The sequence below is a fragment of the Globicephala melas genome, chromosome 1, assembly GCF_963455315.2.
Source record: "Globicephala melas chromosome 1, mGloMel1.2, whole genome shotgun sequence".
NCBI classification, from domain to species: domain Eukaryota; kingdom Metazoa; phylum Chordata; class Mammalia; order Artiodactyla; family Delphinidae; genus Globicephala; species Globicephala melas.
In genome coordinates this window covers 34,968,708-34,982,884 of record NC_083314.1, presented here as the reverse complement: position 1 = coordinate 34,982,884, position 14,177 = coordinate 34,968,708, and the positions used below count along the sequence as shown (strand labels likewise).

The 14,177-nt window shown below is 43.9% G+C and overlaps 1 protein-coding gene across 8 annotated transcripts in view; it reads right to left on the bottom strand.

Moving 5' to 3' along the window:
- SRGAP2 (SLIT-ROBO Rho GTPase activating protein 2) overlaps positions 1-14,177 on the bottom strand; it is a 237,977-nt gene that overhangs the window by 42,180 nt on the left and 181,620 nt on the right. For all 8 annotated transcript variants that reach the window (XM_030872824.2, XM_030872826.2, XM_030872825.2 and 5 more), the window contains exons 10-13: positions 12,852-13,049; positions 5,117-5,201; positions 2,329-2,356; positions 426-450 (exon numbers count right to left, since the gene is read on the bottom strand). In XM_030872824.2, coding sequence (XP_030728684.1) covers positions 426-450; positions 2,329-2,356; positions 5,117-5,201; positions 12,852-13,049 — 336 coding nt within the window. The remainder of the gene's footprint in view (positions 1-425; positions 451-2,328; positions 2,357-5,116; positions 5,202-12,851; positions 13,050-14,177) is intronic.

Below are 14,177 nucleotides of genomic sequence, written 5' to 3'. Positions count from 1 at the left end.
CTTAGAAATACATCTAAGATGACCATGCCACCAGAAACAAACAAAAACCTGCAAACTTGGTCTAGGTGATTAGATGCTGTGAGTTACTGTCATATTGGTACCCATGTATGAAGTGTGAGGCCTCTTTCATGGTCTCCTAGAGAAGTAGCACCAAAGATAGTTCTGGCACAGTCTGCCACAGTCAAACCAGACCTCTAGCATGTAAGAGCATAAACGACTAGAGAGGAGAGGAACGAGTCCCTGCCCCCCTCACTAATTTGATGAAGTTGCCGTAATATTAAACATACTATGACTAAATGGTACATTCCAAATGTAAGCATGTAAGCATGAAGTCAGATGTCTGTCCCATCCACACTGGAGTTCCATAATTATCTGGGATCTAACCATTTCACGCCAGACAAGCCTGCCTCTTGCTGGGCCCTTACCTGTTTCCTCACAGTTGAGCTACGCCTGTGGTTGAATGCAGCAACAGGGAGGGAAAAGAGAAAATGAGATTAAAAACAATCTGTGAGGTAGTTAATGAAACAAACCACATTAATCAGCTCAGTCCCAGAAGTGGCTAAGAGACTTGATAAGTTACCTTCCAAATGAAGCCCAATAAAGCGCTTTTCACAAAAGCTTAGAGGTCTCTGGTTTTAATGTCTGCCACCATTCAAAAGTAGAATAGGAGGGAATTGGTTCAATTTGCAGTAAAATATATGTAGGTCAGACAACAGGAAGATTTCTCCATTTGCAAGGAGACACTAGTAAACACCAAAGGAAGCTATGGTTTTCTTTCTCTTGGAAATAAATCCTTAGGGAAAAGATAAGGAGCGATTTTCCCGGAATTTAGACAGTAGTGTCCAGACTGGAAGGAACCTTAGCGATTCCATAGGTCAATGCTTTTCAAGCTGTGTTTAGCCTTGGAAGCTTTTTCTCCAAGGGAATCTGACTCAGACAATAATACCCAAGCAAGGAGAGCAGTGATGCCTCTTTGAGTGAGGGAAGGAGGTAGGGACCAGAGCCCAGCTGCTGGGCACCTTCTGCCACTTCCACTAGGCTCTTCTTAAGGACCTCTTTGGAATCCTAGAGATCCTTGGATCTAGGTGATTGCTCTGTCTTGTCTTTTTTTTGGCCACGTTGCACAGCTTGTGGGATCTTAGTTCCCCTCACAGCGACTGAACCCATGCCCCCTCCAGTGGAAGCATGGAGTCTTAACCACTGGACTGCCAGGGAAGTCCCTCTCTATCTTGTCTTATGGATGAGGAAACTGGAGTTCAGCGAGGGGAAAAGAGCAGCCCAAGGTCACACAGTGAATAACACAGCATAAGGGAATTCAGCTCAGCTCTTTTCACTCCCATAGAGCCTTCTGCAGTTATGGCACTTTAGGTGAAATTAGCACCAGGAAGGTATATTCTACAGAATTCCATTATCCTGGTTCCCTCCAGTCAACAAGACTAGTCTATTTATGGGATCTTTATTGTGATCCACAATGACAAAATGATGAAAGCCAAATGAAGCTATTTTTAAGTAATGAGCTTATAATTGTAAATGGCCTCATGACTATTGTGTGTGTGTGTGTGTGTCGCCAGATATACGTGGTTTATATAATGGGCTAACGCAGGGTCTCTAAGGAGTCCGGCCCGTTAAAGCTCTTTCCCCAGTTAAATCAGCACATTTTTAGGCATCTGAGAACCGTCGGCTGAATGAATGCCTTGCTCGCCGCCAACTCATGAGTTTTCTCATGGCAGCTCCGTGACTGAGAGGGAAAATATTTGGCTGGGGTGGGGGAGGGCGGGGAAGGTGGGGAAAGATTGGGAGGGCTGCATACTTGTACATCAGGCGAGGATGTCTACCAATGCTGTTGGCAAGCAATGCAATGTAATATTTCATTATCAAGCGACACTCGCTAATTAGAGGCTGTCATCTTTTCCACGTATAAAAAAAATTTCAGGTCAAATGCTATCTTCTGATCCTCGTTCTCTAGGTCAGAGACCTCCCAAAACCCACATGTTGAAGTCTAAAAGCTAAGGTTAGGTTACCAGGATCCTCCAGCGTCGAACATTTCTTTTCCATGCAACGCAGTGGTTTTGGGGGGGGTCTCTGGGACTATTTTGGCAAACGGTAACTGTCTTCACTTAATTCTGCTCGGCAAATCCCATTTCCATTTGAGGCCAGATGGGGTCAGCAAGGTAAAGGGATGGAAGCCACCCCTGCCCTAGGCTACCCCTTTGCAAAGTCATCCAACACTTCTACAACTCAACTCCTTGGCTCTTTCCCAGGTTGGGATGGCTCTACCCCTCCGGCCTCTCTTCATCCCTTCCCAGGGCTGTCTCAGGCCACACCTACCTGGCCAGACTGCAATCTGTCCGCTGACCTGTTGGAAAGACAAAGGCAAAAAGCACATGTTGAAGCAGACGGGGTGAAAGGGGGAGACTTGCTCCCAGGAATGACTGTCTGCCCGGCTCCCCAGGGAGCCCCGAGGATCACGTGTGACTAGCCTTCCAGGCAAAAAAGAAGAGAGCACCCAGGTCCTCTTTCTGGGCCTCGTTTCTGATGCTTGTTCCCAGCCCAGGGCTGCTGGTATCCTGAAACCTTAGGATTGCCAACTCTGCTTCCCAGTGGGAAAACGGGTGGATGCGGGGGAAAAATAGCAAGGCAGAGCATATCTTAGAGAACAAATTATTAGAAACTTTCCCAGAGATGAAATTCAGCTTCTCTTCTATGTGTGCTGGGTGTGTGTGTGGTGGGGAGGGAGGGATGAACCTGCTTGCCCTTCAGGCTGTGAACACACACACACACACACACACACACACACACACACACAGTTGAGGGTGGAAGGGGAAGAAGGAAGGAATAGTTATTTGGGGAGAGGAGGAAGCATACATCGAAATTCTCGTTTTAGATTCATACTAAATTCTCACTTCCATTACACTGGGCTGAAATGACAAGGGAAAAATATTTAAAATGCTGCTACTGCTTTTAGACTGTGGTTCTCAACCCAACAGTGGGCCCTAATACTAAGCTGGATGGATCATACACAGTCTTAAAAAATGGAATTGAAAATCTTAATGCTCATCTGAAGTATTCTTATGTTTTTTAAAAATATGCATGTGCACTTGGGCCATTATGTAATCTGTGTTGCTTTTTTTGGGTCCACAGTTAACTCAGCTTGGTCTGTATTAGACCGTATTAGATAAACCAGGGAAAGGGTAAGCAGGCGCTGAGCCGGGGAAGGAGAGATTGGCTCCCAAGCTCCTCATCCAGTTGCCTGGAAAGGCGACTCTAAGGGCCGAGGTTGCGGGGGGGGGGGGGGGGGGGGGGGGAGGGGGGAGGGCAGGGCTTTTTCTTGCCTTTAAAGGTTGCTAATTGTTGATTACAGTTCAGCTCATCTTGAGCAACACCTCCCCCACCCCAACAGCCTCTCTTACCAAAGGCTCAGCTTTCATCTGCAAAAATATTATTCAGAGCCATTATTTCTAACATCTGTCCCATTTCCATTCTGGAATATTCATACACATCAATTATCCCTCTGTGGCAAGAAACAAGGGGCTCTTGCGTTAGTGACAAATACATACAGAAGGCAGGGACATGATGACTTGCACACAGGAAGACCTATATTTTTCATTATTGCTAGAACTTGTCATCTTTAGATGAAGGCAATTTGCAGCACTGATGAACAGTCACCAACCTTCACCCCTTCATAGTAGCACACTTGGTGCATGTATGTGTGTTGCAAACACACACACACACACACACACACTCTCTCTCTCTCTCTCTCTCTCTCTCTCTCTCCCGCCCTGTTCCCCATCTCACTTATGGGTCATGCTTAGATTATCCTGGCAAAAAGAAATCACAGTTATAACTTGCTTCAAATAGTTCTGGGCTTTTCTTCCTCCGATTCCCCACGGAGCAATCTGATAACTCAAGAGTAAAGATTTTCTATAAGCAAACTTTGGATCTCAATGCCTAGACCTGTTCAGCCCGAGTCCCCTGGGTGTTGCGGAGGGAAGACAACAGAAGTTACTTAACAGGCTTTCTTAACATAAAAGAAAATGCCTTAAAAATCACAAGATCAAAGACATTAGAGATAAAAGAATTAATCATCTGGGGGAATCGTTCAGGGCAGGAGAACAGGGTAAGAAGGGCGGGTAGGAGGCTCTGATTTCTGGGGCCATTGAGCCAGTGAGTGCTGTATACTTCCCTAGATTCTGCAGTTGGTCTGAAGAATTTATTTGAGAATGTTAGACCTCTGTGGGTGCAGGTTTTGCCTTTCACTGGTGTTAGAACACCAGTAGCCTTCCCCTCCCTATCTTTAAGTGAGGAGATCAGTGGGAGAGGGAGGAGGGGCAGGGCCTTCAGAGGTGTCCCCAACTTGGGAATCCCATTAATCATAGGATGCTGAGAGCTGGGCAGGAGACCTGGGCAAGGTGCCAAAAACCCCAGGGAAGCTTCTCTTTCAACCCCTGCCTTCTGTTTGACAGCTGAGGAGAGAAAGTCCAGAGTGCCAGTCCGGTCCTCTGCCTTGCTACTTTCCAGGGTCTGGTTAAAATCATCCTATGAGACCAGATAGTCGATTCAGCACCACAGCTTCAGCCTGGCCAAAGCAGGGAGAGGGCTGCCTCTTAGCACCAGGACCCTTCAAAGCAGAAGAAAACCTCTGCCCCACCTTGAAGCTACAAACAGCTGCAGTCTGCCCATCAACCCTGCCCTTGAGAATCCTCTCCTCTTTTCTCCTCAGAGCAGCTGTGTAGCTCACCTCACAGCTCCCCACCTTCTTGCTTCAGCCTCGGTCCTGCTACAAGAGGAGCTGAGAGTTTTCCCGAAGTGTCTGGACAGTAAAGAACGCACCAGCTCCTTGGCCTCAGTAGTGGCAGAGGAGGCGCAGGAGTGGGGCTGGGTGGAGAGCAGGCACGCTCCATTTAAACAAATAGATGATGCACATTAGTGCTTCATTAAGCATTGGCCCTTCCCCATTACTCAAGCGGTCATTTGGGGCGTGTGCTTCCACATCAAACGAGCGAGGAAAAGCAATGCACTCATATAACCATACTGAGGATGGAGGCGTGTGCTCAGCACTTGGGCCCAGGGCTCGGCCTTCCCTCACTGCCAAATCTCCAGCAGAGCCCACACTCACTCTCTCCCAGGGTTTTCTGGAGAAGGTCGTGCTTGGCTTGTAGCTTGGTGATGAGGTTCCTGCCCTCCAGGTACTCCTTCATTTTCTGTAAGGGAGGAGGATAAAGAACAATCAGTCCCGAAGGGAAAAAAAAAAAGAAAAATCACAGACGCTCAGCTGTACAATTCCCTTTCTAAGAGGGCTTTTGGTTTCTGACCCAATTTCCACCGGGTCCATTTTTTATTTTTTTAAGGTCCTGAGCATGTGAGCATCTGCTGATTTTCCTGGTGGATTAGTATCCTGCTCTATGTCTTCCTGGGAGCTCCGCGTCAGCCACCATAAGAAGCTATCTCCTCGGGCCCCTCATCCATCTCTTTCAGCTCCTTGGAAGAAAAGCAGGGCGTGGAGGGACTCACTGAGCCCCGCCTTCTTGGTGTGAAGGATACACACCTGCGGCTCATCACCTCCACTGACATCCAGTCCTGCCCGGCCCCTCCCAGGGTGCATTCCTTCACCCCAGGAGCAATGTCAAGGTTCAGCCCCTGCCTGGGCTGCAAGCACCAAGCACAGCATTCAGCGCATCTCTGTCTGAGCCATATTTTCATCATTTCAATCGCTTCCTCCTCTCTTGTGCAGAGTCTTTGTGGAAAGCTTGGGATTTCTGAGCACACAGAGACAGGGGCTGCCACCCTCCACCTGTATACACACATACTGGCGGTTCCAAACGCAAGATGAGGTTTATGGAAATGCGATCCCATCTGCTCTAACAGTCAAAATATGATTGCTGTGCTGTACTTTGTGATTTGACCTCTCTCAACCCTTGTCTGCTCAGTGAGAGACTATGTTTCCCTGGACAATTCATTAAATCTCCAAGACAACTCTATGAACTATGATTATCATTATCCCCATTTTATGGATGAAGGTACTGAGATTTGGAGAGATTCAATAAGTGGCTCTAGGTCAAACGATTAGTGAGTGGTGGAACCAGTATCCACATGTGCAGTTTGACAATACACTGTGTGCTTTTAATCGTTATGATAACGTGCTTGATCCATTATGGTACAGAGCAGAAGGAGAGAAGCAGAACAAAACTTCATAGTATTGATTCTTTACATATGTGTAGCAATTTAAGAATTTTTAGAGTACTTTAGCATGTATTTGACTCTCACAATAACTCTGTACAGCACATAGGGGAGACATATTATTTCCTGATTACGGATGAGAAGGGGAAGGGGATGAGAAGGGGAAGGGGGCATTGCTGATCGACACAAGCCAGTAAGCGGCGGTGGATCCTGGATCCAGGCCTTTGGAGGCCCTCCGTTGTTCACCCAGATGCTCCTGTGTGGAGCTTCGCAAATCTCTGACAGCACTTTTCACCCAGCCCTGTCATGGAGGCTTTGCTGCTCCTATATCTTTCCCTCTAAATGGTATCCTCTCTATGGTCAGAGACTGTGGCATTCACTATTCTTTGCATCCCTGATGCTTAGTACTGTGCCCAGAAGATAGTAGACACTCAATAAATATGTGAAAATGAGTAAATAAATGAACAGTCTCACTTTCCTCTGGATAGAACCTTCCTCAGCAGTTACATACCACGCCTCCAAGTATGCCCCTACTCTCTGAATTAAATAGAAGACAAACAAAAAACAAGCCCTATGACAAACCATTTCTGCTGCTCTCCTCACGACCTGTTCCCTCTGCTCCTTTGTGCTTTTGCATGAGAACACCTGCATGAAAACAGGCTCTGTTGTCACCTTCCCCATCCCATCTGCTCCAGCTGCCAGCTCACCTGCTGTCAGTCTTCCCTGGGTGACATCCTAATCCCCAACCAATGCCTAACTGTGAGGCTTGGAACAGTACTTCAGGGCCCAGAGGCGAAACACCTTCAGGAGACATCCACTGCTAACATCTGAACTGCGAGAGCCCCCTCTTCGGAAGGTTATCCCAAGGAGACTCTAAAGGTGTCCCAATGAGGGAAAATTCACCCAGACACACTATAACCCTTAAAACAAGACCAGAGTGCTCAGAAAACAGCCAAAATTCTGAAAGGAGATGGATGCAAATTCCTTCCTCTCACTCGTGTATACTTGTGATTCTGGAAATCATCTTTTTCATTCATGTTCACAGTTCACTAGTTAACTCTGGCTGTCACTCAGTGAACCATTAAAATAAATAACAATCTGATAAAGAGGTATGATGAATTAACATTTCGGGTTCCACTAAATCCTGAAGGATCAAAAACTGTGTCAAGGTATGACCTGCCTGCCTAATAGTGGAAACAGTGGTTGGAAGTTTTCCGTCTAGGTAAGCCTGGGTACGGGAAGGTAAAAGCATCCTATTCGCAGGCATGTCATTTATCACTTCCCTGTCCCGCCCATAAATCCACGCTCATCTCTATGAGAGGTAAACTGGGAGAAGCAACCTGGGCTTTCCTGGGAGGAGCTTAGTTAGAAGGCTTCAGCTGCTGCTGTCCAGACACACAGCACAGGGAGCTGAGACAGCTGACGACAAGGGAGGAATAGGTAGCTTTTCAATGATTTCTGGAGGCCAGGGGGCTAGGCAAAGAACTGTTCATGTGTAATCTCAAAATCCTTCCTTGGGCAATAAGGGTCACTTTCCTTATTTAAACCATGTCCCAATATTAGGTAATTAATTTTCTTTCATTCCACTCCCTGTACCGTGCTCCTCTCCAGAAACACCTAAAGGTAAAGTGATTACCTGGAGTTTTCCTCAGTGGAGGAAAAAGGAATGGATCATGGTCTATTCCAGATCACCAAAATGAAATCAAATTCCTAAAACACAGTCTGACTGCCACACCCCCATATGCCCCTACTCCATTTTACACGCAATATTATCAAAACTGAGAATTTTTTCCAAAAGTAGGAAGGGAGGCAGGAGTCTATTGGGTGGTTTTGGGTTGTGCCATTGTAAACCTTAAATTCAGTTTTTACGATCTCACTGATTTCTTTCTAAATAATTCCTAATTGGGTATTAATTGTCAGTGATGAGTTTTATTTATTGAAAAGGATTAGTATAGTAATTTTTCTTTCTGAGCCTGCCCTCCCTGACAAACATTTCAGTTGCAGTAAAACGGAGAAGTCTGGGTTGGTATATTCTAGTCCTACCACTTACTATAACTCTTCCAACCTTGGGCAAGTCACTTAACTCCCAGAATCTTAGTTTCTCCATCTGAAAAATGGGGATAATATCTTTTTTCACAAGGGTGTTAAACATGAAATAAGATAACAAGCATGACTGTGATTGTTAACACGAGGACTGGCAACTAGCAGGTGCTCAGAAGTGTTCCTTATACAGAATCACATGCTCAACCAAAAAACAGTCCTTCTCTAAACTTCTTTGCTTTGTGCTAATACTTAAGAAAGCTCAATCAAAGCAGGTTTCTGGCCTGAAAAAAAAAAAAAGTTTGAGGCACAAGAATGGTTTTCAAATTTAATTTTAAAATACCTCTTCTCTTTAAATACATTCTTTCCATGGTGGTGTAAAACTCACGGACCTTGCCTAGGTCTTGAATTTAATCTGTGAACCCAAGGCCATAAGTATTCACTGCTGCCAGAAGGTGGGGTGGGTGGGAGGAGTGAGCTGTGCCTAGCCAGCCCCGTGCACAGAGATACACAGATGTCATTGCTGTGGCTGCTTCCCCACCAACCAAGCACGCTGACACTTCCCCCCCTCCCCGTCAATTTTTAAAGCAGGAAACAGCTGTCAGACAGAATACATAATAGAGCAAACATTTCAACAGGAGCGTATCTCCCCACTTTAATTGACAGGGCAGGGGCATTCATGCATTTGTACCTGCTTAGCACACATTTATCAAGTATCTGTTTATTCTTGGAGAATACCAAGATAAAAAAAGCTCTTGGACCTCACCAAGTCTAGCAGCCTTAGAGCACTGTCCATTCAATGGCCAAAGAACTGGCTCCTCTCCAACCTCTTACCTTACCCGAATCTGTCCTCCCGAATTCAGGCAGTTTAGCTTTGTTATTTTATCAGCTATAAGCCCTCCTTCCACCATTTCATCCCCCATTCAAGAACCCCATACTCCAAACCCCATACAAGGAAATACCTATAAGGGTTTGACAGCACTTGGCTAAAAACAGTGAGCATTACTGCCTATGAGCAGGGAATTGGTTAAATAAATGATGGAACATCCATCCATACAATGATGTTCTTGCAGCCATTACAAAAGGAGGCAGATCTTTTGGACTAATGTGAAGATAATACCCAAAATAAATTAAGTGAAAGAAGCAAAGTGAAGAACAGTATGGATGGTATACTTCTATTTGTATTTCTATTTATTTTATTTCCTTACATTTCTAATGTAATAATATTATATTAAAGGGTACATCAGTGGTTGTCTCCACACAGAATACCTCTGGAAGGACACAGAAGAAACTGGTTTCAATCACTGTCAGAGGGGAGGGGAAGTGGGAGTTGGGGATGGGTAGAGGCTTGACATTTTTCTGTATTCTCTTTTGAAATCTTTGCATCTTTTTTAACACTTAAAATAAAAAAGGCAATGGGAAAAAGGTAGACAGTGCTGGATTGTTTGTTAGAGAAGACAAGTGATATAAAGCCAAGGAGGTCAGAAAATGTCTTCTCACTTAGAGCAAAGAAGGGCAGAAAGCTGAGCTGTTCCTGAGCCTTCCCCTCACCTCAGCTTCCTCAGCAGGGCATAGAGAAGGCCTGTGTCCTGAGACCAGAGACCAGAAGATCAGAGTTCTGGTTTCAGCTCTTGCTGAGGACTTTAAACAAGCTACCCATACTTTTTGGATTTTTTGTTTGTTTTTTCAGTTTTTTTTTAAAAAAAATCTTTCAAATGAGAAGGTTTGGTTAGATGATTTTTTAAAAACACTTCAAGCTTTAAAATTCCATGATTATTTTCCTGGGACTCTTGCAAACGACTGACCTTTGTAGGTCATGCTTCAAATTTCCAATAGATGTCATCTGGGCAGATGAATCTGATGACAGCCGAGAGTGGTCAGAAAGCTTTCCTAGCAGCCCTCTGGGTCACTAGGCACACTACCAGGAGAGAAAGCCATGACAAGGGACCTCTTCCCAATCTTCCAAAAGAAGGCAACTTCTAGGACGTGCTACTCTGATGTCTTTGAAGGGCACAGGGAAACACATGGGCAACGTTTGTGGAGACAAAAGACTAAGAAAAGCACATCTGCAGTTGTGTTGGCTTTGTAGGGTTCCGCAAGCACCTGCAGCTGTCCTGGGGAACATGCACGCCCCCTTTTCTTGAATGTCCATTTTGCCACCTCCCAAAAGTCTTTTTATCATGAACTATCTGACGCGTTCCAAACACCAATCACAAAAATGATGAACTCTCTTGTAAATCTGTTACTAGACAAGCCCAGACAAAAGAACCTTCCTGTTAGCCAAGGAAATTTGCACACAATTGTGATAAGTAGCATTATGGCCACAAAAGACAGGAAGTGAGTTAGAGGACATCAGTGTATTCAGACAGAGGTGAAAGGATGGGTGGGATTTGGGAGGTCACCAGTTGGAATATGGTCATTCCTGCTCTTACTAAAGGTCAATTTTGAATACAAATGTTATAGCTTCGCTTAAAGCCAAAAAGTAATTTCTGACAGTCTTAAATACAGATTTTTATGTCCAAAATTCTTATTTAATCTTGTTCTGCAATGTAACAAGATTGGGTCATTTAAGTAGCGTTATATCTCAGCAGTCCAGACAGACCAGCCAGACAATCCCAAAAGCCTCTCGAGTATTTAGCAACCTCCTGAGATAAAGAAGCTTGGGGAGGTACGTAGCCCTCACTATAGACAGGAAGTTTTCTTCATGTCTGTCCCAGGTTTTTCATGCCTTCATGCTTTTGCACATGCTGCTCTTGCCTCAACGAATGCCTTCCTCCTCTTGATTCACTCATTGCCTGATCAGCACAGAAATTACTTTGTATGTAATATTTCCCTAACTCCATTTATCCTGATTGCCGTTCATGCACATGTGCATGTATGCACTTAACATTTTTTACATTTATTTTTTTTAATTACCCAAATCAACCTATTGTAATTGTATTGTAATTGTTTACACTCAGTAAAAAAGAAAGTTTTCCCTTCATAGGCCTAATTCCATCATTCTCCTCTTCATTTTATATTCTTAGCATTCCCAGGTTATATAGCACAGTGTCTGGTACATAGTAGATCCTTAATAAATGATCAATAAACAATTTAATAATATTCAATGAATAAATTAATAGTGATGATGGAGATAATAAATTTTCAGCAATTTTGAGCACTCACTACAAAACAGGCAATGTGCTATGTATTTCACAAAAATGAATGAATGAGCCAAAATGTCATTCCATTCTTTCTCTGTATAGATTTTAGTATTTTACTCATAAATGTATTAAAGAACGTTATAATTAAATGACTTAGGAAAATATTAATCATCTGTTAAATGAAAGCAGCAGATTATAAAACAATATGTACAGCAGTATCCCATTTTTTATAATAAAATTATAAATATATGCTCACATCTGTGTGCATGCATAGAAAAAAGCCTGGAAGAGAATATATTCTAACACTATTATTTCTAGGTTATTGGGATTATGGCTGATTTTTAGTTTCTTTTTACTTCCAGATTCTATATAATAAGCATGTTTTGTTTTGTATTACAAGAAAAAAAAATGTTATTTTAAAAGAATAATACTGTTAAATCACTCCCTCTCAACAGTCTTCTCCAGGACTTAAAAAAATTTTTTTTGAAGAATTCTGAGCTTAATTACATGAAAAAACAGATTTCTTCTTTGAAGGAGATAGCAAATCACTAGTGTTCTTAATGGAGAAAGGGCAGTGTTCAAAGAAGAATTAAACAAATGTTTCCAGTTGGAGGAAAAATTCAATTTACTACATGCAGATTGTGTTTCTTGACTGAAAAACAAGTTAATTCCTCTCATTCAGAATCAGTATGCATATTCACTGGCTATATTTCCTCTCACATCTGCAAACTTAATTTCTTCTTAGTCGTCAGAAGATTAGGAAATAACATTTTAGTTCAGGCAATAAATCCTACTTGGCAAGCTCAAAATAACTTAATTATTAAAAAGTAGCACCAAAGACCAGCCAGCAACCTTCCAAAGGACTGTTAACACTACTTAAAAAAAATTGGGTTCATCTGTCTAAAAGAGGACTGGGAGATGCATGAATAACAAAATATAATGTTTTAGAATTCTATGCAAACCAACAATGCTACACATTACCTGTCCCTTTGAATTTTAGCCATAATTATGAAAAATAATTTCCCACTTTAAATTATAAACTAATATCATATCATATCAACTAGGAAAGATTATGGACTTTAAAAACAAGACATGTGTTAGCCAAAATATTTCGACGTAGTTCTCAAGAACCAAGAGATGCAGTCCCCCTTTCACGACCCCTAGGGATGAGAAGGAAACTTTCAAACAAAAGCTTACTAGCTGGTTAAAAAAGTCTTCAAAAAGAAAATATTCTTGGTAGTGTACTTGGGGCCATCCTTTCTCTTGGGGGGGTCCCTGTTAGATATACAACTTGTGTATATTTGTGTCTTTAAGTGTAGGGGTGGTCTCTGAACATGCCCAGATCCAAGTCAAGATATTCAAAGACTTGATATCCTGCAAGACACTGGATAAGATATCCTGCAGACACTTGACAAGGACGCTGGGATCCAAATGGCCTGTGTGTGCTGCAGTGCCTAAAGATGATCTTTAAAGGCCACTGAACCCCCTCACCGTGAAATAGAACTGCTCTGTCTCTTGCTGGTTGGCTCTCCTCTTGGCAATGCTGGGTTTGCTCATGAAGGTTTCTGAGACGGTGGACTTGACGGATTCCATAGAGTTGCTGTACTGGAAGCAATCGGACACATCAAAATCCTCGACGGTCACAATGTCCTGGATGGTCTGCAGAGTGGCCTCCATTGTCTTCTTTACCTGCCATGATAAGGACCAACATAATGCATGAGGGGCAGGCTGCAAAACAAGAGGTGATGGAGAAGCTTGGAGAAGTGGGAGAGAAGTGGGCTGAGGAAGGAGGGAGGGGACTGTCAGAGGGTGCAGGTCTGCTTCCCATTGGACGGTGCTAAGTGAGTGATAAATATGACACGGACCCTACTCTCTCCAGTGAGGACCTAAAACCACTACTCCCTTCACGCTACATGCTTGACCCAGCTATTTAATGTTCACTTTTTAAATTTAAGATTAGCTCTTCGTGGGCTTCCCTGGTGGTGCAGTGGTTGAGGGTCCGCCTGCCGATGCAGGGGACACGGGTTCGTGCCCCGGTCCAGGAGGATCCCACATGCCGCGGAGCGGCTGGGCCCGTGAGCCATGGCCGCTGAGCCTGCGCATCTGGAGCCTGTTCTCTGCAGCGGGAGAGGCCACAACGGTGAGAGGCCCGTGTAGAGCAAAAAAAAAAAAAAAAAAAAAATTAAAAAAAAGATTAGCTCTTCGTTATGCTGGACGTGCTAAGGGAGAGAGGATGAAACAAATCCAAACCAACCCCATCATACAAAGAGCTGTTTAAAAATGTATGATGGGGTTGGTCCCGCAATGCCCCAGGTTCTGTTTCCCCACCTTCAACAAATGAATGAACCTGTTTGCCCACGTGCAAACTAAGTGACCCATCCCCAGGCTTTCCTGATCTTACCGGGGAAAGTCAGACTTACTGACATGCCAGGTGAGAAGTCACATGAGCTCAAAAGAAAGGAGCTGATAATTAATCATACTGCCCTTTTAACTGGTTGTTGAAAGCCAATACGTTGGGCCCAGAAGAAAGTCACCCTTTTCTAAGAGGATGGAGATATTTGAAGTGTCAAAGTCAAAGGCCTCTGTTTGTTTGAAAATGCTGGAAAAAGCCAGGCATGAGGGGGTGGTTTCAGAGACACAATATTGTTCACACAGCTGCCAAGTGCCATTTTGATTAAATGTGCAAAGGGGGGGAAAAAGCATTTTGCAAAAGCTCAAAATAGAGCTCAACCTTTGGCAATGCAAGAGCAACTTCCTGGAGTTCAAGGGCAGGATGTAGCAGAAGGGGAAAATCCAAGCCTACATTTGGCTACGAAA